Genomic DNA, 26,358 nt, shown 5'->3' on the forward strand with positions numbered 1-26,358 from the left:
GCGTTAGTAGCAGCAGTAGTAGTAGCAGCCCCAGCTTTAATAGCAGTAGTAGTAGCAGCCCCAGCTTTAATAGCAGCAGTAGTAGTAGTAGCAGTCCCAGCTTTAATAGCAGCAGTAGTAGTAGTAGCAGCCCCAGCTTTAATAGCAGCAGCAGTAGTAGTAGCAGTCCCAGCTTTAATAGCAGCAGTAGTAGTAGCAGCCCCAGCTTTAATAGCAGCAGTAGTAGTAGCAGTCCCAGCTTTAATAGCAGTAGTAGTAGTAGCAGCCCCAGCTTTAATAGCAGCAGTAGTAGTAGCAGCCCCAGCTTTAATAGCAGCAGTAGTAGTAGCAGCCCCAGCGTTAGTAGCAGCAGTAGTAGTTGCAGCCCCAGCGTTAGTAGCAGCAGCAGTAGTAGTAGCAGCCCCAGCGTTAGTAGCAGCAGTAGTAGTAGTAGCAGCCCCAGCGTTAGTAGCAGCAGTAGTAGTAGTAGCAGCCCCAGCGTTAGTAGCAGCAGTAGTAGTAGTAGCAGCCCCAGCGTTAGTAGCAGCAGTAGTAGTAGTAGCAGCCCCAGCGTTAGTAGTAGTAGTAGCAGCCCCAGCGTTAGTAGCAGCAGCAGTAGTTGTAGCAGCCCCAGCGTTAGTAGCAGCAGTAGTTGTAGCAGCCCCAGCGTTAGTAGCAGCAGTAGTAGTAGTAGCAGCCCCAGCTTTAATAGCAGCAGTAGTAGTAGCAGCCCCAGCTTTAATAGCAGCAGTAGTAGTAGCAGCCCCAGCTTTAATAGCAGCAGTAGTAGTAGCAGCCCCAGCTTTAATAGCAGCAGTAGTAGTAGCAGCCCCAGCTTTAATAGCAGCAGTAGTAGTAGTAGCAGCCCCAGCTTTAATAGCAGCAGTAGTAGTAGCAGCCCCAGCGTTAGTAGCAGCAGTAGTAGTAGCAGCCCCAGCTTTAATAGCAGCAGTAGTAGTAGCAGCCCCAGCGTTAGTAGCAGCAGTAGTAGTTGCAGCCCCAGCGTTAGTAGCAGCAGTAGTAGTTGCAGCCCCAGCGTTAGTCGCAGCAGTAGTAGTAGCAGTCCCAGCTTTAATAGCAGCAGTAGTAGTAGCAGTCCCAGCTTTAATAGGAGCAGTAGTAGTAGCAGCCCCAGCTTTAATAGCAGCAGTAGTAGTAGCAGCCCCAGCTTTAATAGCAGCAGTAGTAGTTGCAGCCCCAGCTTTAATAGCAGCAGTAGTAGTAGCAGCCCCAGCTTTAATAGCAGCAGTAGTAGTTGCAGCCCCAGCGTTAGTCGCAGCAGCAGTAGTAGTAGCAGCCCCAGCGTTAGTAGCAGCAGCAGTAGTAGTAGCAGCCCCAGCTTTAATAGCAGCAGTAGTAGTAGTAGCAGCCCCAGCTTTAATAGCAGCAGTAGTAGTAGCAGCCCCAGCTTTAATAGCAGCAGTAGTAGTAGCAGCCGCAGTAGTAGCAGTCCCAGCTTTAATAGCAGCAGTAGTAGTAGCAGCCCCAGCTTTAATAGCAGCAGTAGTAGTAGCAGTCCCATCTTTAATAGCAGCAGTAGTAGTAGCAGCCCCAGCTTTAATAGCAGCAGTAGTAGTAGCAGCCCCAGCTTTAATAGCAGCAGTAGTAGTAGCAGCCCCAGCTTTAATAGCAGCAGTAGTAGTAGCAGCCCCAGCTTTAATAGCAGCAGTAGTAGCAGCCCCAGCTTTAATAGCAGCAGTAGTAGTAGCAGTCCCAGCTTTAATAGCAGCAGTAGTAGTAGCAGCCCCAGCTTTAATAGCAGCAGTAGTAGTAGCAGTAGCAGCAGTAGTAGTAGTAGCAGTCCCAGCTTTAATAGCAGCAGTAGTAGTAGCAGCCCCAGCTTTAATAGCAGCAGTAGTAGTAGCAGTAGCAGCAGCAGTAGTAGTAGCAGTCCCAGCTTTAATAGCAGCAGTAGTAGTAGCAGCCCCAGCGTTAGTCGCAGCAGTAGTAGTAGCAGCCCCAGCTTTAATAGCAGCAGTAGTAGTAGCAGCCCCAGCTTTAATAGCAGCAGTAGTAGTAGCAGCCCCAGCTTTAATAGCAGCAGTAGTAGTAGCAGTAGCAGCAGTAGTAGTAGTAGCAGCCCCAGCGTTAGTAGCAGCAGTAGTAGTAGTAGCAGCCCCAGCGTTAGTAGCAGCAGTAGTAGTAGTAGCAGCCCCAGCGTTAGTAGCAGCAGCAGTAGTTGTAGCAGCCCCAGCGTTAGTAGCAGCAGTAGTAGTAGTAGCAGCCCCAGCGTTAGTAGCAGCAGTAGTAGTAGTAGCAGCCCCAGCGTTAGTAGCAGCAGCAGTAGTAGTAGCAGCCCCAGCTTTAATAGCAGCAGTAGTAGTAGCAGCCCCAGCTTTAATAGCAGCAGTAGTAGTAGCAGCCCCAGCTTTAATAGCAGCAGTAGCAGCCCCAGCTTTAATAGCAGTAGTAGTAGTAGCAGCCCCAGCTTTAATAGCAGCAGTAGTAGTAGCAGCCCCAGCGTTAGTAGCAGCAGTAGTAGTAGCAGCCCCAGCTTTAATAGCAGCAGTAGTAGTAGCAGCCCCAGCGTTAGTAGCAGCAGTAGTAGTTGCAGCCCCAGCGTTAGTAGCAGCAGTAGTAGTAGCAGCCCCAGCGTTAGTAGCAGCAGTAGTAGTAGCAGCCCCAGCGTTAGTAGCAGCAGTAGTAGTTGCAGCCCCAGCGTTAGTCGCAGCAGTAGTAGTAGCAGTCCCAGCTTTAATAGCAGCAGTAGTAGTAGCAGCCCCAGCTTTAATAGCAGCAGTAGTAGTAGCAGCCCCAGCTTTAATAGCAGCAGTAGTAGTAGCAGCCCCAGCTTTAATAGCAGCAGTAGTAGTAGCAGCCCCAGCTTTAATAGCAGCAGTAGTAGTAGCAGCCCCAGCGTTAGTCGCAGCAGTAGTAGTAGCAGCCCCAGCGTTAGTCGCAGCAGCAGTAGTAGCAGCCCCAGCTTTAATAGCAGCAGTAGTAGTAGCAGTCCCAGCTTTAATAGCAGTAGTAGTAGTAGCAGCCCCAGCTTTAATAGCAGCAGTAGTAGTAGCAGCCCCAGCTTTAATAGCAGCAGTAGTAGTAGCAGTCCCAGCTTTAATAGCAGTAGTAGTAGTAGCAGCCCCAGCTTTAATAGCAGCAGTAGTAGTAGCAGCCCCAGCTTTAATAGCAGCAGTAGTAGTAGCAGCCCCAGCTTTAATAGCAGTAGTAGTAGCAGCCCCAGCTTTAATAGCAGCAGTAGTAGTAGCAGCCCCAGCTTTAATAGCAGCAGTAGTAGTAGCAGCCCCAGCGTTAGTAGCAGCAGTAGTAGTAGCAGCCCCAGCTTTAATAGCAGTAGTAGTAGCAGCCCCAGCTTTAATAGCAGCAGTAGTAGTAGTAGCAGTCCCAGCTTTAATAGCAGCAGTAGTAGTAGTAGCAGCCCCAGCTTTAATAGCAGCAGCAGTAGTAGTAGCAGTCCCAGCTTTAATAGCAGCAGTAGTAGTAGCAGCCCCAGCTTTAATAGCAGCAGTAGTAGTAGCAGTCCCAGCTTTAATAGCAGTAGTAGTAGTAGCAGCCCCAGCTTTAATAGCAGCAGTAGTAGTAGCAGCCCCAGCTTTAATAGCAGCAGTAGTAGTAGCAGCCCCAGCGTTAGTAGCAGCAGTAGTAGTAGTAGCAGCCCCAGCTTTAATAGCAGCAGTAGTAGTTGCAGCCCCAGCGTTAGTAGCAGCAGCAGTAGTAGTAGCAGCCCCAGCGTTAGTAGCAGCAGTAGTAGTAGCAGCCCCAGCGTTAGTAGCAGCAGTAGTAGTAGTAGCAGCCCCAGCGTTAGTAGCAGCAGTAGTAGTAGTAGCAGCCCCAGCGTTAGTAGCAGTAGTAGTAGTAGCAGCCCCAGCGTTAGTAGCAGTAGTAGTAGTAGCAGCCCCAGCGTTAGTAGCAGCAGTAGTAGTAGTAGCAGCCCCAGCGTTAGTAGCAGCAGCAGTAGTAGTAGCAGCCCCAGCGTTAATAGCAGCAGTAGTAGTAGCAGCCCCAGCTTTAATAGCAGCAGTAGTAGTAGCAGCCCCAGCGTTAGTAGCAGCAGCAGTAGTAGTAGCAGCCCCAGCTTTAATAGCAGCAGTAGTAGTAGCAGCCCCAGCTTTAATAGCAGCAGTAGTAGTAGCAGCCCCAGCTTTAATAGCAGCAGTAGTAGTAGCAGCCCCAGCTTTAATAGCAGCAGTAGTAGTAGCAGCCCCAGCTTTAATAGCAGCAGTAGTAGTAGTAGCAGCCCCAGCTTTAATAGCAGCAGTAGTAGTAGCAGCCCCAGCGTTAGTAGCAGCAGTAGTAGTAGCAGCCCCAGCTTTAATAGCAGCAGTAGTAGTAGCAGCCCCAGCGTTAGTAGCAGCAGTAGTAGTTGCAGCCCCAGCGTTAGTAGCAGCAGTAGTAGTTGCAGCCCCAGCGTTAGTCGCAGCAGTAGTAGTAGCAGTCCCAGCTTTAATAGCAGCAGTAGTAGTAGCAGTCCCAGCTTTAATAGGAGCAGTAGTAGTAGCAGCCCCAGCTTTAATAGCAGCAGTAGTAGTAGCAGCCCCAGCTTTAATAGCAGCAGTAGTAGTTGCAGCCCCAGCGTTAGTCGCAGCAGCAGTAGTAGTAGCAGCCCCAGCTTTAATAGCAGCAGTAGTAGTAGCAGCCCCAGCGTTAGTAGCAGCAGCAGTAGTAGTAGCAGCCCCAGCTTTAATAGCAGCAGTAGTAGTAGCAGCCCCAGCTTTAATAGCAGCAGTAGTAGTAGCAGCCCCAGCTTTAATAGCAGCAGTAGTAGTAGCAGCCCCAGCTTTAATAGCAGCAGTAGTAGTAGCAGCCCCAGCGTTAGTCGCAGCAGTAGTAGTAGCAGCCCCAGCGTTAGTCGCAGCAGCAGTAGTAGTAGCAGCCCCAGCTTTAATAGCAGCAGTAGTAGTAGCAGTCCCAGCTTTAATAGCAGTAGTAGTAGTAGCAGCCCCAGCTTTAATAGCAGCAGTAGTAGTAGCAGCCCCAGCTTTAATAGCAGCAGTAGTAGTAGCAGCCCCAGCTTTAATAGCAGTAGTAGTAGCAGCCCCAGCTTTAATAGCAGCAGTAGTAGTAGCAGCCCCAGCTTTAATAGCAGCAGTAGTAGTAGCAGCCCCAGCGTTAGTAGCAGCAGCAGTAGTAGTAGCAGCCCCAGCGTTAGTCGCAGCAGTAGTAGTAGCAGCCCCAGCGTTAGTCGCAGCAGTAGTAGTTGCAGCCCCAGCGTTAGTCGCAGCAGCAGTAGTAGTAGCAGCCCCAGCTTTAATAGCAGCAGTAGTAGTTGCAGCCCCAGCGTTAGTAGCAGCAGTAGTAGTTGCAGCCCCAGCTTTAATAGCAGCAGTAGTAGTTGCAGCCCCAGCGTTAGTCGCAGCAGTAGTAGTAGCAGCCCCAGATTTAATAGCAGCAGTAGTAGTAGCAGCCCCAGCTTTAATAGCAGCAGTAGTAGTAGCAGCCCCAGCTTTAATAGCAGCAGTAGTAGTAGCAGCCCCAGCTTTAATAGCAGCAGTAGTAGTAGCAGCCCCAGCGTTAGTCGCAGCAGTAGTAGTAGCAGCCCCAGCTTTAATAGCAGCAGTAGTAGTAGCAGTCCCAGCTTTAATAGCAGCAGTAGTAGTAGTAGCAGCCCCAGCTTTAATAGCAACAGTAGTAGTAGTAGCAGCCCCAGCGTTAGTCGCAGCAGTAGTAGTAGCAGCCCCAGCTTTAATAGCAGCAGTAGTAGTAGCAGTCCCAGCTTTAATAGCAGCAGTAGTAGTAGTAGCAGCCCCAGCGTTAGTCGCAGCAGTAGTAGTAGCAGCCCCAGCTTTAAAAGCAGCAGTAGTAGTAGCAGTCCCAGCTTTAATAGCAGCAGTAGTAGTAGCAGCCCCAGTGTTAGTAGCAGCAGCAGTAGTAGTAGCAGCCCCAGCGTTAGTCGCAGCAGCAGTAGTAGCAGCCCCAGCGTTAGTAGCAGCAGTAGTAGTAGCAGCCCCAGCGTTAGTCGCAGCAGTAGTAGTAGTAGCAGCCCCAGCTTTAATAGCAGCAGTAGTAGTAGCAGCCCCAGCGTTAGTCGCAGCAGCAGTAGTAGTAGCAGCCCCAGCTTTAATAGCAGCAGTAGTAGTAGCAGCCCCAGCGTTAGTCGCAGCAGTAGTAGTTGCAGCCCCAGCGTTAGTCGCAGCAGTAGTAGTAGCAGCCCCAGCTTTAATAGCAGCAGTAGTAGTAGCAGTCCCAGCTTTAATAGCAGTAGTAGTAGTAGCAGCCCCAGCTTTAATAGCAGTAGTAGTAGCAGCCCCAGCTTTAATAGCAGCAGTAGTAGTAGCAGCCCCAGCTTTAATAGCAGCAGTAGTAGTAGCAGCCCCAGCGTTAGTAGCAGCAGTAGTAGTAGCAGCCCCAGCGTTAGTCGCAGCAGTAGTAGTAGCAGCCCCAGCGTTAGTCGCAGCAGCAGTAGTAGTAGCAGCCCCAGCTTTAATAGCAGCAGTAGTAGTAGCAGTCCCAGCTTTAATAGCAGTAGTAGTAGTAGCAGCCCCAGCTTTAATAGCAGCAGTAGTAGTAGCAGCCCCAGCTTTAATAGCAGCAGTAGTAGTAGCAGCCCCAGCTTTAATAGCAGTAGTAGTAGCAGCCCCAGCTTTAATAGCAGCAGTAGTAGTAGCAGCCCCAGCTTTAATAGCAGCAGTAGTAGTAGCAGCCCCAGCGTTAGTAGCAGCAGTAGTAGTAGCAGCCCCAGCGTTAGTCGCAGCAGTAGTAGTAGCAGCCCCAGCGTTAGTCGCAGCAGTAGTAGTTGCAGCCCCAGCGTTAGTCGCAGCAGCAGCTTTAATAGCAGCAGTAGTAGTTGCAGCCCCAGCTTTAATAGCAGCAGTAGTAGTTGCAGCCCCAGCGTTAGTAGCAGCAGTAGTAGTTGCAGCCCCAGCTTTAATAGCAGCAGTAGTAGTTGCAGCCCCAGCGTTAGTCGCAGCAGTAGTAGTAGCAGCCCCAGATTTAATAGCAGCAGTAGTAGTAGCAGCCCCAGCGTTAGTCGCAGCAGCAGTAGTAGTAGCAGCCCCAGCTTTAATAGCAGCAGTAGTAGTAGCAGTCCCAGCTTTAATAGCAGCAGTAGTAGTAGCAGCCCCAGCTTTAATAGCAGCAGTAGTAGTAGCAGCCCCAGCTTTAATAGCAGCAGTAGTAGTAGCAGCCCCAGCGTTAGTCGCAGCAGTAGTAGTAGCAGCCCCAGCTTTAATAGCAGCAGTAGTAGTAGCAGCCCCAGCTTTAATAGCAGCAGTAGTAGTAGCAGCCCCAGCTTTAATAGCAGCAGTAGTAGTAGCAGTCCCAGCTTTAATAGCAGCAGTAGTAGTAGCAGCCCCAGTGTTAGTAGCAGCAGCAGTAGTAGTAGCAGCCCCAGCGTTAGTAGCAGCAGCAGTAGTAGCAGCCCCAGCGTTAGTCGCAGCAGTAGTAGTAGCAGCCCCAGCGTTAGTCGCAGCAGTAGTAGTTGCAGCCCCAGCGTTAGTAGCAGCAGCAGTAGTAGTAGCAGCCCCAGTGTTAGTAGCAGCAGTAGTAGTAGCAGCCCCAGCGTTAGTAGCAGCAGTAGTAGTAGCAGCCCCAGCGTTAGTCGCAGCAGTAGTAGTAGTAGCAGCCCCAGCTTTAATAGCAGCAGTAGTAGTAGCAGCCCCAGCGTTAGTCGCAGTAGTAGTAGCAGCCCCAGCTTTAATAGCAGCAGTAGTAGTAGCAGCCCCAGCGTTAGTCGCAGCAGTAGTAGTTGCAGCCCCAGCGTTAGTCGCAGCAGCAGTAGTAGTAGCAGCCCCAGCTTTAATAGCAGCAGTAGTAGTTGCAGCCCCAGCGTTAGTAGCAGCAGTAGTAGTTGCAGCCCCAGCTTTAATAGCAGCAGTAGTAGTTGCAGCCCCAGCGTTAGTCGCAGCAGTAGTAGTAGCAGCCCCAGCTTTAATAGCAGCAGTAGTAGTAGCAGCTCCAGCGTTAGTAGCAGCAGCAGTAGTAGTAGCAGTCCCAGCTTTAATAGCAGCAGTAGTAGTAGCAGCCCCAGCTTTAATAGCAGCAGTAGTAGTAGCAGCCCCAGCTTTAATAGCAGCAGTAGTAGTAGCAGCCCCAGCTTTAATAGCAGCAGTAGTAGTAGCAGCCCCAGCTTTAATAGCAGCAGTAGTAGTAGCAGCCCCAGCTTTAATAGCAGCAGTAGTAGTAGCAGCCCCAGCGTTAGTCGCAGCAGCAGTAGTAGCAGCCCCAGCGTTAGTCGCAGCAGTAGTAGTAGCAGCCCCAGCGTTAGTAGTAGCAGCAGCAGTAGTAGTAGCAGCCCCAGTGTTAGTAGCAGCAGTAGTAGTAGCAGCCCCAGCGTTAGTAGCAGCAGTAGTAGTAGCAGCCCCAGCTTTAATAGCAGCAGTAGTAGTAGCAGCCCCAGCGTTAGTAGCAGTAGTAGTAGCAGCCCCAGTGTTAGTAGCAGCAGTAGTAGTTGCAGCCCCAGCGTTAGTAGCAGCAGCAGTAGTAGTAGCAGCCCCAGCTTTAATAGCAGCAGTAGTAGTAGCAGCCCCAGCTTTAATAGCAGCAGTAGTAGTAGTAGCAGCCCCAGCTTTAATAGCAGCAGTAGTAGTAGCAGTCCCAGCTTTAATAGCAGCAGTAGTAGTAGTAGCAGCCCCAGCTTTAATAGCAGCAGTAGTAGTAGTAGCAGCCCCAGCTTTAATAGCAGCAGTAGTAGTAGCAGTCCCAGCTTTAATAGCAGCAGTAGTAGTTGCAGCCCCAGCGTTAGTCGCAGCAGCAGTAGTAGTAGCAGCCCCAGCGTTAGTAGCAGCCCCAGCTTTAATAGCAGCAGTAGTAGTAGCAGTCCCAGCTTTAATAGCAGCAGTAGTAGTTGCAGCCCCAGCGTTAGTCGCAGCAGTAGTAGTAGTAGCAGCTCCAGCGTTAGTAGCAGCAGCAGTAGTAGTAGCAGCCCCAGCTTTAATAGCAGCAGTAGTAGTAGCAGCCCCAGCTTTAATAGCAGCAGTAGTAGTAGCAGCCCCAGCTTTAATAGCAGTAGTAGTAGCAGCCCCAGCTTTAATAGCAGCAGTAGTAGTAGCAGCCCCAGCTTTAATAGCAGCAGTAGTAGTAGCAGCCCCAGCGTTAGTAGCAGCAGTAGTAGTAGTAGCAGCCCCAGCTTTAATAGCAGCAGTAGTAGTAGCAGCCCCAGCGTTAGTAGCAGCAGCAGTAGTAGTAGCAGCCCCAGTGTTAGTAGCAGCAGTAGTAGTAGCAGCCCCAGCGTTAGTAGCAGCAGTAGTAGTAGCAGCCCCAGCGTTAGTCGCAGCAGTAGTAGTAGTAGCAGCCCCAGCTTTAATAGCAGCAGTAGTAGTAGCAGCCCCAGCGTTAGTCGCAGCAGTAGTAGTAGCAGCCCCAGCGTTAGTCGCAGCAGTAGTAGTTGCAGCCCCAGCGTTAGTCGCAGCAGCAGTAGTAGTAGCAGCCCCAGCTTTAATAGCAGCAGTAGTAGTTGCAGCCCCAGCGTTAGTAGCAGCAGTAGTAGTTGCAGCCCCAGCGTTAGTCGCAGCAGTAGTAGTAGCAGCCCCAGCTTTAATAGCAGCAGTAGTAGTAGCAGCCCCAGCGTTAGTAGCAGCAGCAGTAGTAATAGCAGCCCCAGCTTTAATAGCAGCAGTAGTAGTAGCAGCCCCAGCTTTAATAGCAGCAGTAGTAGTAGCAGCCCCAGCTTTAATAGCAGCAGTAGTAGTAGCAGCCCCAGCTTTAATAGCAGCAGTAGTAGTAGCAGCCCCAGCTTTAATAGCAGTAGTAGTAGTAGCAGCCCCAGCGTTAGTCGCAGCAGTAGTAGTAGCAGCCCCAGCTTTAATAGCAGCAGTAGTAGTAGCAGTCCCAGCTTTAATAGCAGCAGTAGTAGTAGCAGCCCCAGCTTTAATAGCAGCAGTAGTAGTAGCAGCCCCAGCTTTAATAGCAGCAGTAGTAGTAGCAGCCCCAGCTTTAATAGCAGCAGTAGTAGTAGCAGTCCCAGCTTTAATAGCAGCAGTAGTAGTAGCAGTCCCAGCTTTAATAGCAGCAGTAGTAGTAGTAGCAGCCCCAGCTTTAATAGCAGCAGTAGTAGTAGCAGTCCCAGCTTTAATAGCAGCAGTAGTAGTAGCAGCCCCAGTTTTAGTAGCAGCAGTAGTAGTAGTAGCAGCCCCAGCTTTAATAGCAGCAGTAGTAGTAGCAGCCCCAGTGTTAGTAGCAGCAGCAGTAGTAGTAGCAGCCCCAGCGTTAGTCGCAGCAGCAGTAGTAGTAGCAGCCCCAGCTTTAATAGCAGCAGTAGTAGTAGCAGCTCCAGCGTTAGTCGCAGCAGCAGTAGTAGTAGCAGCCCCAGCTTTAATAGCAGCAGTAGTAGTAGTTGCAGCCCCAGCTTTAATAGCAGCAGTAGTTGTAGCAGCCCCAGCTTTAATAGCAGCAGTAGTAGTAGCAGCCCCAGCGTTAGTCGTAGTAGTAGCAGCCCCAGCGTTAGTCGCAGCAGTAGTAGTAGCAGCCCCAGCGTTAGTCGCAGCAGTAGTAGTTGCAGCCCCAGCGTTAGTCGCAGCAGTAGTAGTAGCAGCCCCAGCTTTAATAGCAGCAGTAGTAGTAGCAGCCCCAGCTTTAATAGCAGTAGTAGTAGTAGCAGCCCCAGCTTTAATAGCAGCAGTAGTAGTAGCAGCCCCAACTTTAATAGCAGTAGTAGTAGCAGCCCCAGCTTTAATAGCAGCAGTAGTAGTAGCAGCCCCAGCTTTAATAGCAGCAGTAGTAGTAGCAGCCCCAGCTTTAATAGCAGCAGTAGTAGTAGCAGCCCCAGCGTTAGTCGCAGCAGTAGTAGTTGCAGCCCCAGCGTTAGTAGCAGCAGTAGTAGTAGCAGCCCCAGCGTTAGTAGCAGCAGTAGTAGTAGCAGCCCCAGCGTTAGTAGCAGCAGTAGTAGTTGCAGCCCCAGCGTTAGTCGCAGCAGCAGTAGTAGTAGCAGCCCCAGCGTTAGTAGCAGCAGTAGTAGTAGCAGCCCCAGCGTTAGTAGCAGCAGTAGTAGTTGCAGCCCCAGCGTTAGTCGCAGCAGCAGTAGTAGTAGCAGCCCCAGCGTTAGTCGCAGCAGCAGTAGTAGTAGCAGCCCCAGCGTTAGTAGCAGCAGTAGTAGTAGCAGCCCCAGCGTTAGTAGCAGCAGCAGTAGTAGCAGCCCCAGCTTTAATAGCAGCAGTAGTAGTAGCAGCCCCAGCTTTAATAGCAGCAGTAGTAGTAGCAGCCCCAGCTTTAATAGCAGCAGTAGTAGTAGCAGCCCCAGCTTTAATAGCAGCAGTAGTAGTAGCAGCCCCAGCGTTAGTAGTTATTAGTAGTAGTATCAGCCCCAGAGTTAGTAGCAGCAGTAGTAGTATCAGCCCCAGCGTTAGTAGCAGCAGTAGTAGTATCAGCCCCAGCATTAGTAGCAGCAGTCGTAGTAGTAGCAGGCCCAGCGTTAATAGCAGCAGTCGTAGTAGTAGCAGCCCCAGTATTAGTAGTAGTAGTAGCCCCAGCAGTAGCAGCAGCCCCAGCGTTAGTAGTAGCAGCAACCCCAGCGTTAGTTGTAGAAGCAGCCCCAGCGTTAGAAGTTAGTACTAGCGGCCCCAGCGTTAGTAGTTAGTACTAGCGGCCCCAGCGTTAGTAGTTAGTACTAGCGGCCCCAGCGTTAGTAGTTAGTACTAGCGGCCCCAGCGTTAGTAGTTAGTACTAGCGGCCCCAGCGTTAGTAGTCAGTAGCGGCGGCCCCAGCGTTAGTAGTCAGTAGCGGCGGCCCCAGCGTTAGTAGTCAGTAGCGGCGGCCCCAGCGTTAGTAGTCAGTAGCGGCGGCCCCAGCTTTAGTAGTCAGTAGCGGCGGCCCCAGCGTTAGTAGTCAGTAGCGGCGGCCCCAGCGTTAGAGAGAACCAAGGAGGCCCTTGAATCAGTTATAGAACCCATTGCCTTTTATGGTTGTCACCAACCAAGAATACACAAAATGGGACAGACACCAAATTGAGATTATGCAGAAATATCCTCTGTGTATAACGTAAAACACCAAATAATGAATGCAGAGCAGAATTAGGCCGATACCCGCTAATTATCGAAATCCAGAAAAGAGCAGTTCAATTCTACAACCACCTAAAAGGAAGCGATTCCCAAACCTTCCACAACAAAGCCATCACCTAAAGAGAAATTACCCTGGAGAAGAGTCCCCTAAGCAAGCTGGTCCTGGGGCTCTTTTAACAAACACACCACACAGAGCCCCAGGACAGCAACACAATTAGACCCAACCAATCATGAGAAAACAAAAAGATAATTATTTCCAATGTGTCAAGTAATTAGCAAAAAAACAGAGCAAACTAGAATGCTATTTGGCCCTAAACAGAATACCTGACCACTGTGACTGACCCAAACTTAAAGAAAGCTTTTACTATGTACAGACCCAGTGAGCATAGCTTTGCTATTGAGAAAGGCTGCCGTAGGCAGACCCTCTGAAGAAAAAAGAGGCTGTGTGCACACTGCCCACAAAATGAGGTGGAAACTGAGCTGCACTTCCTAACCTCCTGCCAAAATAATGACCATATTGGAGACACACATTTCCCTCAGATTACACAGACTGTAATGCGTCTGTGTGTAGCTGGTGAGATGAGTCAGGCAGATATGAGTAATGAAAGCAATTTTACTCAAATACACTGCTCAAAAAAAATAAAGGGAACACTTAAACAACCCAATGTAACTCCAAGTCAATCACACTTCTGTGACATCAAACTGTCCACTTAGGAAGCAACACTGATTGACAATAAATTTCACATGCTGTTGTGCAAATGGAATAGACAACAGGTGGAAATTATAGGCAATTAGCAAGACACCCCCAATAAAGGAGTGGTTCTGCAGGTGGGGACCACAGACCACTTCTCAGTTGCTATGCTTCCTGGCTGATGTTTTGGTCACTTTTGAATGCTTGCGGTGCTTTCACTCTAGTGGTAGCATGAGACGGAGTCTACAACCCACACAAGTGGCTCAGGTAGTGCAGCTCATCCAGGATGGCACATCAATGCGAGCTGTGGCAAGAAGGTTTGCTGTGTCTGTCAGCGTAGTGTCCAGAGCATGGAGGCGCTACCAGGAGACAGGCCAGTACATCAGGAGACGTGGAGGAGGCCGTAGGAGGGCAACAACCCAGCAGCAGGACCGCTACCTCCGCCTTTGTGCAAGGAGAAGCAGGAGGAGCACTGCCAGAGCCCTGCAAAATGACCTCCAGCAGGCCACAAATGTGCATGTGTCTGCTCAAACGGTCAGAAACAGACTCCATGAGGGTGATATGAGGGCCCGATGTCCACAGGTGGGGGTTGTGCTTACAGCCCAACACCGTGCAGGACGTTTTTCATTTGCCAGAGAACACCAAGATTGGCAAATTCGCCACTGGCGTCCTGTGCTCTTCACAGATGAAAGCAGGTTCACACTGAGCACATGTGACAGTCTGGAGATGCCGTGGAGAACGTTCTGCTGCCTGCAACATCCTCCAGAATGACCTGTTTGGCGGTGGGTCAGTCATGGTGTGGGGTGGCATTTCTTTGGGGGGGGCCGCACAGCCCTCCATGTGCTCGCCAGAGGTAGCCTGACTGCCATTAGGTACCGAGATGAGATCCTCAGACCCCTTGTGAGACCATATGCTGGTGCGGTTGGCCCTGGGTTCCTCCTAATGCAAGACAATGCTAGACCTCATGTGGCTGGAGTGTGTTAGCAGTTCCTCCAAGAGGAAGGCATTGATGCTATGGACTGTCCCGCCCATTCCCCAGACCTGAATCCAATTGAGCACATCTGGGACATCATGTCTCGCTCCATCCACCAATGCCACGTTGCACCACAGACTGTCCAGGAGTTGTCGGATGCTTTAGTCCAGGTCTGGGAGGAGATCCCTCAGGAGACCAACCGCCACCTCATCAGGAGCATGCCCAGGCGTTGTAGGGAGGTTATACAGGCACGTGGAGGCCACACACACTACTGAGCCTTATTTTGACTTGTTTTATGGAATTTACATTAAAGTTGAATCAGCCTGTAGTGTGGTTTTCCACTTTAATTTTGACTCCAAATCCAGACCTCCATGGGTTGATAAATTTGATTTCCATTGATAATTTTTGTGATTTTGTTGTCAGCACATGCAACTATGTAAAGAAAAATGTATTTAATAATAATATTTCATTCATTCAGATCTAGGATGTGTTATTTTAGTGTTCCCTTTATTTTTTTGAGCAGTGTATATCACAATACATGTTGTGTATTGCCACAAAGGCCACAAGCCCACAAATACGGACCACAATACAATAAACAATTACTCACAAACAAACATGGGGGAACAGAGGGTGAAATAATGATCAAGTAATTCCGGGATTGAAACCAGGTGTGTAAGACAAAGGCGAAACAAATGGAAAATGAAACATGGATCAGCGATGGCTGAAAGGCCGGTAATGTTGACCGCCGAACGCCGCCCGAACAAGGAGAACACCCCCATTACTCTCTGGGTGAAAACCTGAGGTGAGGCTGCCCGAGAGCCCCAGACGTTCCATGAACGCTCTCCAGACCCTGGACGTGAACTGGGGACCCTGATCACAGACTCTGTCCTCAGGCACCCCGTAGTGCCGGAAGACATGAGTGAACAGGGCCTCCGCAGTCTGTAGGGCCGTAGGGAGACGGCAGGACTTAGAAAGCCGATCCACAACGACCAGGATCGTGTTGTTGCCCTGTGAGGGAGGAAGATCCGTCAAGAAGTCCACCGACAGGTGCGACCACGGCCGTTGTGGAACGGGTAGGGTTTGTAACTTCCCTCTGGGCAGGTGCCTGGGAGCCTTGCACTGGGCGCACACCGAGCAGGAGGAAACATAAACCCTCACGTCCTTGGCCAAGGTGGACTACCAGTACTTCCCATTAAGGCAACGCACCATCCGACCGATGCCAGGATGACCAGAGGAGGGTGACGTGTGGGCCCAATAGATCAAACGGTCGTGGACAGCAGACGGAACGTACAGGCGCCCAGCTGGACACTGGGGGGGGGGGGAAGAGTGTGCTCTGTGCGTAACGTCTGCTCAATGTCCGCGTCCAGCTCCACACCACCGGTGCCACCAGGCAAGAGGCCGGGGGTATGGGAGTGTGATCCAAGGACCGCTCATTTGTGTCATACATCCGGGAAAGTGCGTCTGCCTTAGCGTTCTGGTAACCTGATCTGTAGGACAGAGTGAAAACAAAACGTATAAAGAACATGCCCCACCTTGCCTGGCGAGGGTTCAGTCTCCTCGCCGCTCGGATGTACTCCAGATTGGTCATTTCAGATGAGATAAGGGTGTTTAGCCCCCTCAAGCCTATGTCTCCACGCCTTCAGAGCCTTGACAACCGCCAACCGCTCTCGGTCCCCCACATCATAGTTTCGCTTTGGTGGCGTGCCCGAGAGCTGAGAGAGCATGGCTCCCATCCCAGCCTCGGACGCGTCCACCTCCACTATACACGCCAAAGAGGGATCCGGATGAGCCAGCACGGGAGCCAAGGTTAACAGAGCCTTCAGGTGACCAAAAGCCCTGTCCGCCTCAGCTGACCACTGCAGTCGCACCGGTCCCCCCTTCAGCACTGAGGTAATGGGAGCCGCTACCTGACCAAAGCCCTGGATAAACCTCCGGTAGTAGTTGGCAAACCCTAGAAACCGCTGCACTTCCTTTACCGTGGTGGGACTCTACCAATTACGCACGGCTGAAATGCAGTCACACTCCATCTCCACCCCTGAAGTGGAAATGCGGTACCCTAGGAAGGAGATGGACTGTTGGAAGAACAAACATTTCTCAACCTTGACGAACAGGTCATGCTCCAACAGTCGACCAAGCACCCTGCGCAGCATGGACACATGCTCGGCGCGTGTAGCGGAGTATATCAGAATGTTGTCGACATACACCACTACACCCTGCAGGTTCCTGTGCAGTTCCCAGAAAGTCTCTTCAACAAAGGAATGGAAGACTGATGGAGCATTCATCAACCCGTACGGCATGACGAGGTACTCATAGTGCCCTGAGGTGGTACTAAATGCCGTCTTCCACTCGTCCCCCTCCCGGATACGCACCAGGTTGTATGCGCTCCTGAGATCCAATTTTGGGAAGAAGCTCACCCCGTGCATTGACTTGATCGCACTGGCGATGAGAGGCAGCGGGTAGCTGTAGCTCACTGTGATCTGATTGAGACCTCGATAGTTAATACACGGGCGCAGACCTCCATCCTTCTTCACAAAAAAAGAAACTCGAGGAGGCAGGTGAAGTGGAGGGCCAACTGTATCCCTGCCCCAGGGATTCGGAGACATATGTTTCCATAGCCGCCATCTCCTCCTGTGACAGAGGATACACATGACTCCTGGGAAGTGCTGCGTCTACCAGGAGATTTATCGCACAATCCCATCGGCGATGGGGTGGTAATTGAGTCGCCGCCTTCTTACAGAAGGCGAGAGCCAAATCGGCATATTCTGAGGGGAAGCGCACGGTGGAGACCTGGTCTGGACTTTCCACCGTAGTTGCACCGACGGAAACTCCTATACACCTCCCTGACCACTCTCTTGACCACCCCTTGAGAGCCCTATGTTTTCACGAAATAGTGGGGTCATGACAGGCCAACCAGGGTAGGCCCAGCACCATGGGAAACGCAGAAGAATCAATAAGGAAGAGACTGATTCTCTCCTTGTGACCCTCCTGCGTAACCATGCTTAGTGGAGCGGTCGCCTCCCTAATCAGCCCTGACCCTAATGGTCGACTATCTAGGGCATGCACAGGGAAGGGTATATCCACAGGAACAAGGGGGATCCCTAAACTATGAGCAAATGAACGGTCAATAAAATTCCCATCTGCGCCAGAATCTACGAGCGCCTTATGCTGGGAATGCGGGGAAAACTCAGGAAATTTAATAAACGCATACATGTGAGCAACAGGGGGCTCTGGGTGAGCCTGGTGCCGACTCACCTGGGGTGATACGATAGTGCCCTGCCTGCTGCCTCGACTCCCTGAGGAACCTCCCCAGCACCGACCAGCAGTGTGCCCTCTGCGGCCACAGATGGTGCAGGGAATGGCCCCTCCTCCGGTCGCCCTAAGCGCAGCACCTCCCAGCTTCATGGGCGTCGGAGCGGAGGTGCTGGGGGATGGAACTGACAGGCCCCGATCCGGACGTCCGCGGGCAGCCAGCAGGTTGTCCAGCCGGATGGACAGATCCACCAGCTGGTCCAACATGAGGGTGGTGTCTCGGCTGGCCAACAGCCGACGAACGTCCTCGCGCAGACTGCACCGGTAGTGATTGATCAGGGCCCTGTCGTTCCATCCCGCGCTGGTGGCCAGGGTCCGGAAGTCCCAAGTGAAATCCTGTGCGCTCCTCGTCCCCTGCTTCAGGTGGAACAGAGGTTCACCCGCCGCTCGACCCTCAGGCGGGTGGTCGAACACTGCCCGAAGCAGCGGGTGAACTCTGCGTAATGGTCCAACGCCGTTTCTCCTTCACTCCATACGGTGTTGGCCCACTCCAGGGCTTTGCCTGAGAGGCAGGCGACGAGGGCGGACACGCTCTTACGTCCCCAAGGAGCCGGGTGGATGGTCGCCAGGTAGCGCTCCAGCTGGAGTAGGAACCCCTGGCATCCGGCAGCCGTCCCATCATACTCCCTCGGGAGAGCGAGCCAAATCCCACTGGGACCGGGTGAAGGAGGGGTGGACAGTGTGGCCTGCTGTAGTGGGGCTGGTGGAGGCGATGGACGACCTCCTCCTCTCTCGCAACGATCCATCGTCTGCAGCACCCGATCCATGGCGTTGCCCAGACATTGCAATATGGTCGCGTGCTGCTGGACGCGCTCCTCTACCGCCACAGGGAGGTCGTCTGGTCCTGCTGACTCCATTCGGTGGTGAGTAATTCTGTAATGCGTCTGTGTGTAGCTGGTGAGATGAGTCAGGCGCAGTACCGCAGATATGAGTAATGAAAGCAATTTTACTCAAATATATCACAATACACGTCATATAAATACAAGGCCACAAATACGGACCGCAATACAATAAACAATTACTCACAAACAAACATGGGGGAACAGAGGGTTAAATAATTAACAAGTAATTGGAGGATTGAAACCAGGTGTGTAAGACAAAGACAAAACAAATGAAAAATGGATCGGCGATGGCTAAAAGGCCGGTAATGTTGACCGCCGAACGCCGCCCGAACAAGGAGAGGGTCCGACTTCGGCGGAAGTCGTGACACAGACCCACACAGCATTAGAAAACAAATCCAATTTTGATAAACTCCTTTATCTATTGGGTGAAATTCCACTGTGCAATCACAGCAGCAAGATTTGTGACCTGTTGCCACAAGAAAAGGTCAACCAGTGAAGAACAAACACCATTGTAAATACAACCCATATTTGTTTTCCTGTTAGTACTTTAACCATTTGCACATCGTTACAACACTGTATATATACATATGACATTTCAAATGTCTTTTGGAACTTCTGTGAGTGTAATGTTTATTTTTGTTTATTTCACTTTTGTTTATCTACTTCACTTGCTTTGGCAATGTTAACATATGTTTCCCATGCCAATAAAGCCCCTTGAATTGAATTGAGGGGGAAGCAGAGAAAGAGAGAGAGAGAGGGAGGGGGGGCAGGGTGAGAGAGAGGATGGGGGAGAGGGAGAGGGTAGGGGAGAGACAGTTACAGTCGTTCTGCTGAAACAGGAAAGGGATGAATTGCAGTGTTCCATCAGGACTGTGTTCTGTGGGGATGCAAGAAGGAGCGAGAGCATAATCCACCCATTATGGAAACTACTGTGGAGGTCTGAGGCCTGGCTGGGGGCTTCTTAACAGCCTTGTCCTGTGTGGAGGTCTGAGGCCTGGCTGGAGGCTTCTTAACAGCCTTGTCCTGTGTGGAGGTCTGAGGCCTGGCTGGGGGCTTCTTAACAGCCTTGTCCTGTGTGGAGGTCTGAGGCCTGGCTGGGGGCTTCTTAACAGCCTTGTCCTGTGTGGAAGTCTGAGGCCTGGCTGGGGGCTTCTTAACAGCCTTGTCCTGTGTGGAGGCCTGGCTGGGGGCTTCTTAACAGCCTTGTCCTGTGTGGAGGCCTGAGGCCTGGCTGGGGGCTTCTTAACAGCCTTGTCCTGTGTGGAGGTCTGAGGCCTGGCTGGGGGCTTCTTAACAGCCTTTTCCTGTGTGGAGGTCTGAGGCCTGGCTGGAGGCTTCTTAACAGCCTTGTCCTGTGTGGAGGTCTGAGGCCTGGCTGGGGGCTTCTTAACAGCCTTGTCCTGTGTGGAGGTCTGAGGCCTGGCTGGGGGCTTCTTAACAGCCTTGTCCTGTGTGGAGGTCTGAGGCCTGGCTGGGGGCTTCTTAACAGCCTTGTCCTGTGTGGAGGTCTGAGGCCTGGCTGGGGGCTTCTTAACAGCCTTGTCCTGTGTGGAGGTCTGAGGCCTGGCTGGGGGCTTCTTAACAGCCTTGTCCTGTGTGGAGGCCTGGCTGGGGGCTTCTTAACAGCCTTGTCCTGTGTGGAGGGAGGCCTGGCTGGGGGCTTCTTAACAGCCTTGAACAGATCACTGATCTGACACAACAGGGTTCAGCAAAAGCCTTTAAATAGAATCCTTGTTTATACTGAGTATTACAAACATTAGGAATACCTTCCTAATATTGAGTTACACCCCCCGCCCCCTTCCTTTTTGCACTCAGAACAGCCTCAATTCATCAGGGCATGGACTCTACAAGGTGTCAAAAGCGTTCCACAAGGATGCTGTTCCTTGTGGACTACAATGCTTCCCACAGTTGTGTCAAGTTGGCTGGATGTCCTTTGGGTGATGGACCATTCTTGATGCACACAGGAAACTGTAGAGTGTGAAAAACCCAGTAGCGTTGCAGTTCTTGACACAAACCGGTGCGCCTGGCACCTACTACCATATCCCGTTCAAAGGCACTTAAATATTTTGTCTTGCACATTCACCAGCTTTATGGCACACATACACAATCAATGTCAGGGTATATGCAACAGTTTGGGCAGCCTGGCTCATTGCGAACTAATTTGCCAGAATTTTACGTAATTATGACATAACATTGAAGGTTGTGCAATGTAACAGGAATATTTAGACTTAGGGATGCCACCCGTTAGATAAAATACCGAGCGGTTCCGTATTTCACTGAAATAATAAACGCTTTCGAAATGATAGTTTTCGGATTCGACCATATTAATGACCCAAGGCTCGTATTTCTGTGTGTTATGTTATAATTAAGTCTATGATTTGATAGAGCAGTCTGACTGAGTGATGGTAGGCAGCAGCAGGCTCGTAAGCATTCATTCAAACAGCACTTTCATGCGTTTTGCCAGCAGCTCTTCGCAAGCACAGCGCTGTTTATGACAAGCCTATCAGCCTAATGGCTGTTGTAACCGATGTGAAATGGCTAGCTAGTTAGCGGGGTGCGCGCTAATAGCGTTTCAAACGTCACTCGCTCTGAGACCTAGAGTAGTTATTCCCCTTGCTCTGCAAGGGCCGCCTGATTTTGTGGATCGATGGGTAACGCTGCTTCAAGTGTGGCTGTTGTCGATGTGTTCCTGGTTCGAGCCCAGGTAGGGGCGAGGAGGGGGACGGAAGCTATACTGTTACACTGGCAATACTATAGTGCCAATAAGAACATCCAATAACCAAAGGTTTATGAAATACAAATGGTATAGAGAGAAATAGTCCTATAAATACGATATTAACTACAACCTAAAACCTCTTACCTTGGAATATTGAAGTCTCATGTTAAAAGGAACCACCAACTTTCATATGTTCTGAGCAAGTAACTCATTATTTATTTGAAGCTAAATGGATTTTTATTGATGTATTATATTAAGTTAAAATAAGTGTTCATTCAGTATTGTTCTAATTGTCATTATTACAAATAAATAAAAAAATTGGCAGTGGCTTTTTTTGATCCTCCAATAATCGGTATCGGTGTTGAAAAATCATAATCGGTCATATATATATATATATCACAAAAGTGAGTACACCCCTCACACTTTTGTAAATATTTGAGTATATCTTTTCATGTGACAACACTGAAGAAATGACACTTTCTACAATGTAAAGTAGTGAGTGTACAGCTTGTATAACAGTGTAAATTTGTTGTCCCCTCAAAATAACTCAACACACAGCCATTAATGTCTAAACCGCTGGCAACAAAAGTGAGTACACCCCTAAGTGAAAATGTCCAAATTGGGCCCAATTAGCCATTTTCCCTCCCTGGTGTCATGTGACTCGTTAGTGTTTACAAGGTCTCAGGTGTGAATGGGGATCAGGTGTGTTTCATGTGAAGCTCTGGTGAACTCCATGCCCAAGAAGGTTAAGGCAGTGCTGGAAAATTATGGTGGCCACACAAAATATTGACACTTTGGGCCCAATTTGGAAATTTTCACTTAGGGGTGTATTCACTTTTGTTGCCAGCGGTTTAGACATTAATGGCTGTGTTGAGTTATTTTGAGGGGACAGCAAATTTACATTGTCATACAAGCTGTACACTCACTACTTTACATTGCAGCAAAGTGTCATTTCTTCAGTGTTGTCACATGAAAAGATATACTCAAATATTTACAAAAATGTGAGGGGTGTACTCACTTCTGTGATGTACTGTGTGTATATATCTCATCGTGTTGTATTAGTGACTTCTTCAAGGATGGGAGGGAAGAAGGATGCATTGTTAAGTAATGTGGTGGCAAGGTAGCCTAGTGGTTAGAGCGTTGGACTAGTAACCGAAAGGTTGCAAGTTCTAATCCCAGAGCTGACAAGGTTATGAATCTGTTGTTCTGCCCCTGAACAGGCAGTTAACCCACTAGGCCATCATTGAAAATAAGAATTTGTTCTTAACGGACTTGCTGAGTTAAATAAAGGTGTAAAAAAATATATATATATCTTTAATTGGATGTGTGTTTTAGACCCCTAACCTCGTGGGTGGGAACAAAACCAAGGAAGAGGAAGTTCTTCCTGACCTCCCAGCACTGGAGTTCATTGAGGTCAACTCTACAGCTCAGGTATGACCTTTGACCCCACAATTATCAGAACATAATTCTAGCATAGCTGAAAGAGGAAGCGAGACACCCCACTCGCTCTTTTTTTTCCTGGTTCAATGAACTAAGAAGACCAGACCCAGCTGCTATCTCATTGATCACTATTGGAGACTCAACCAGTTAACTAGACCGGAACTGACCATTTTTTTATCCATGTAAATGGCCTGAGTGAACTATCTTTGGTTCTAGAACATAGTGACGTTATAAGACCTTGTTATAATGTGTGTAATTAGAGTGGTCCTATATATGTGTGCTGTCTCTCCAACTCCTATGGTCAATCGTGATGAGACTGCTCTAACAGACCTGGAACGAGGCTAATGTAGAATGGAACTGGGATTACAAAAGGAATGATCTAAGGTTGTGTGTTTGTTTCTCCAGGGGGGCCTGAATGCCAACCCGTTTGCAGCTCTGCAGAGTAAGGACCCGTTGCTGCTGTGCTGTAGTGACTGGGACCAGGGCTGGACACCCAATGCCCCTGCCCCAGAGGTGGTACAGCCCAAGGCAAACCTGGGTAACCATGGAGACACAGCTATGGTAAGGACAGAGATCAGACTTTTGGCCTCAGAAAATACTGCATACTTTGTTTTAGGTTGTCAGACTGAAAAGAACAGTCCCAACTAGACTGTATTATATTCTACCTGAGGTCCAGTTGTTTGCGTCGTTATCTGGCAACCTGCCTAACACCACTAAGCAGCTGGTAAGAACTCATTTCATTGGAAAGCAATTGCAGTCTGACCTCCTGTTGTGGTGTTTGTTAGGCATTAGACCTCTGCCCCTGCACATCCTCCCTGGACACACTGCCGCAATGCAGATTTCATTGTTTCTTAATTGGAAGAAAATGAGAACAATTCCTCTCCCCAATGTTCTCATAAAAAGCCCTGTTTGTGCCAAATTCCTGCATGAGGAACAAAATAAAACACAAATTAAGAACTTTGAGAGAGGGCCGGGCGATATCGAGTGTTTTAGCGCGATGTGGAAAATGCCTGTATCGCAGGAATGGAGGTTCTGTTATAATGTAACTTTTTACAAATGCAGCATCTCACTGTCTCTTCTGTCAGCCCAACACGTGCACAGAGGTTATCCACCAATCACAACCTTTCACAAGTTGTAACCACGCCGGAGAGGTGTAGTGGTGGTAAGAGTTCCACCAACATGGAAAGTGAGGAAGCCTCTCGTGAGGATGAAATCATCCCATGTTTTTTCAGTAATATGGAAGTGGTTCGGGGTTAAGAGGTCTGATGTTCAGCAAACGAATGTCCTGTGCAAAATGTGTCGACAGACAATTGCTACGAAAAGCAGCAGTACAACCAACCTCTTCCATCACCTGCAACTGAATCACAAGGTGGAATGGGAGGAAAGCGTGAGACTACGCAATGCGGATTCCAGTCGCCCAATTCCCAAAACGTCTGCTAAAAGACAAACTACCATACCCGCAACTTTTTCAAACGTAATCCCTTATGACAAGAGAAGTTTGAGGTGGAAGTTTGATCTATGGTCGAGCAGAATGTTAGAGCCATACCTAAGTTTGACAGTCCACTACATAAATCAACCCTGGATATTGCAAAATGTCTGCCTCCAGACGACTTACTTCCCTGATGATCATACGGGTGAAGTAATAGCCCAGGGTCTCAGACTCTCTGGCATCGTGGAAGATGACTGAAGACCGACAGGTGTACATGACAACTGACATCGGAGGCAACATGATAAAAGCATTGCACTTCAACATATAGACCCGCCTGCAGTGCTTTGGGCACAGGCTTCACCTCGCCATCGGTAAGTGTGATGTTGGATAATTAAAGTGCATTCAAAACAGTGATGTTCAGGCCAGCTGTAGGCTAACGTGTTAGTAGTTGTGTCATTGTGCCAATCCAATAACAAACAGTGATGTTCAGGCCAGCTGTAGGCTAACGTGTTAGTAGTTGTGTCATTCTGCCAATCCAATAACAGTGATGTTCAGGCCAGCTGTAGGCTAACGTGTTAGTAGTTGTGTCATTCTGCCAATCCAATAATAACAGTGATGTTCAGGCCAGCTGTAGGCTAACGTGTTAGTAGTTGTGTCATTCTGCCAATCCAATAACAAACAGTGATGTTCAGGCCAGCTGTAGGCTAACGTGTTAGTAGCTGTGTCATTCTGCCAATCCAATAACAAACAGTGATGTTCAGGCCAGCTGTAGGCTAACGTGTTAGTAGTTGTGTCATTCTGCCAATCCAATAATAACAGTGATGTTCAGGCCAGCTGTAGGCTAACGTGTTAGTAGCTGTGTCATTCTGCCAATCCAATAGCAAATAAACACAGGCTGTTTTAATTATATCAACAAATGAACTAAATTGATACATTTTCAATCAAAATGATTATATAAATTACATATTGAAATAGCTAGTGGTCAAACATTCCTAAACAATAGAATAGACGTGTGGGTGTGTTTATTTGTGGTGTTCGTTTATTTTGCACAAATAGGCCTTGAGAATTATGTCTTGGCCTTTTAAAAAATTGTTTAGAGAAAAACAGGAAATGGAGAGATATATCATCCAAACCTCTAAAGAAAAGTGATATTACTATTAGCCTGTATTCCCCAGCTCCTCCCTGTTTTCCCCCCAGCTCCTGCCTGTATTCCCCCCAGCTCCTGCCTGTATTCCCCCCAGCTCCTGCCTGTATTCCCCCCAGCTCCTGCCTGTATTCCCCCCAGCTCCTGCCTGTATTCCCCCAGCTCCTGCCTGTATTCCCCCAGCTCCTGCCTGTATTCCCCCAACTCCTGCCTGTATTCCCCCAGCTCCTGCCTGTATTCCCCCAGCTCCTGCCTGTATTCCCCCAGCTCCTGCCTGTATTCCCCCAGCTCCTGCCTGTATTCCCCCAGCTCCTGCCTGTATTCCCCCAGCTCCTGCCTGTATCCCCCAGCTCCTGCCTGTATTCCCCCAGCTCCTGCCTGTATCCCCCAGCTCCTGCCTGTATCCCCCAGCTCCTGCCTGTATCCCCCCAGCTCCTGCCTGTATCCCCCAGCTCCTGCCTGTATTCCCCCAGCTCCTGCCTGTATTTCCCCCAGCTCCTGCCTGTATTTCCCCCAGCTCCTGCCTGTATTTCCCCCAGCTCCTGCCTGTATTTCCCCCAGCTCCTGCCTGTATTTCCCCCAGCTCCTGCCTGTATTTCCCCCCAGCTCCTGCCTGTATTTCCCCCCCAGCTCCTGCCTGTATTTCCCCCAGGTCCTGCCTGTATTTCCCCCCAGGTCCTGCCTGTATTTCCCCCAGGTCCTGCCTGTATTTCCCCCCAGGTCCTGCCTGTATTTCCCCCAGGTCCTGCCTGTATTTCCCCCCAGGTCCTGCCTGTATTTCCCCCAGGTTCCTGCCTGTATTTCCCCCAGGTTCCTGCCTGTATTTCCCCCAGGTCCTGCCTGTATTTCCCCCAGGTCCTGCCTGTATTTCCCCCAGGTTCCTGCCTGTATTTCCCCCAGGTTCCTGCCTGTATTTCCCCCCAGGTCCTGCCTGTATTTCCCCCAGGTCCTGCCTGTATTTCCCCCAGGTCCTGCCTGTATTTCCCCCAGGTCCTGCCTGTATTTCCCCCAGGTCCTGCCTGTATTTCCCCCAGGTCCTGCCCTGTATTTCCCCCAGGTCCTGCCTGTATTTCCCCCAGGTCCTGCCTGTATTTCCCCCAGGTCCTGCCTGTATTTCCCCCCCCAGCTCTACTTTGAGATGGGTTTTGTTTTCACATTCTTCTAAATGACGTGTTATTAATGCTGAATGCTGTGTGAATGTAAATATGCATTTTGTTTTAGCCGGTTGTGTGTTTATGATTTGGTGCTTTCCGAAGTCCCAGTCAATCAATGCATGATCCTCCTTACTACCCTTTCTGCCCCCCATGTGTTTCAGCCCCCCTTCACCTAGTGCCAGTGAGCTGAAGCAGCCATGCTCTGTAAATGGAGGGGCGGTGTCCCTCATACCTGCGGTGCCCCCCCAGCCCTCCACTCTGAAAACCCTGAGCCTCCGTACCCCCGGATTGACGCAGACCCAGAGTGCCCCATACAGTACGGTTAACAAATACACACACGGTAAACAAACCATTACACACACACACACCACGTAAACAAACCATTACACACACACACCACGTAAACAAACCATTACACACACACACACCACGTAAACAAACCATTACACACACACACACCACGTAAACAAACCATTACACACACACACACCACGTAAACAAACCATTACACACACACACACCACGTAAACAAACCATTACACACACACACACACACACACACACACCACGTAAACACACCACGTAAACAAACCATTACACACACACACACCACGTAAACAAACCATTACACACACACACACACACACCACGTAAACAAACCATTACACACACACACCACGTAAACAAACCATTACACACACACACCACGTAAACAAACCATTACACACACACACACACACCCACGTAAACAAACCATTACACACACACACACACCACGTAAACAAACCAT

The 26,358-nt window shown here is 49.9% G+C and overlaps 1 protein-coding gene across 1 annotated transcript in view; it reads left to right on the forward strand.

The window, feature by feature from the left end:
• The window catches only part of LOC115108858 (tudor domain-containing protein 5), a 45,556-nt gene that overhangs the window by 12,629 nt on the left and 6,569 nt on the right, over positions 1-26,358 (forward strand). Inside the window, exons 14-16 of the mRNA XM_065009613.1 lie at positions 21,737-21,832; positions 22,247-22,404; positions 25,706-25,884. Coding sequence (XP_064865685.1) covers positions 21,737-21,832; positions 22,247-22,404; positions 25,706-25,884 — 433 coding nt within the window. The remainder of the gene's footprint in view (positions 1-21,736; positions 21,833-22,246; positions 22,405-25,705; positions 25,885-26,358) is intronic.

The sequence above is a fragment of the Oncorhynchus nerka genome, linkage group LG25 (genome assembly GCF_034236695.1).
Source record: "Oncorhynchus nerka isolate Pitt River linkage group LG25, Oner_Uvic_2.0, whole genome shotgun sequence".
NCBI classification, from domain to species: domain Eukaryota; kingdom Metazoa; phylum Chordata; class Actinopteri; order Salmoniformes; family Salmonidae; genus Oncorhynchus; species Oncorhynchus nerka.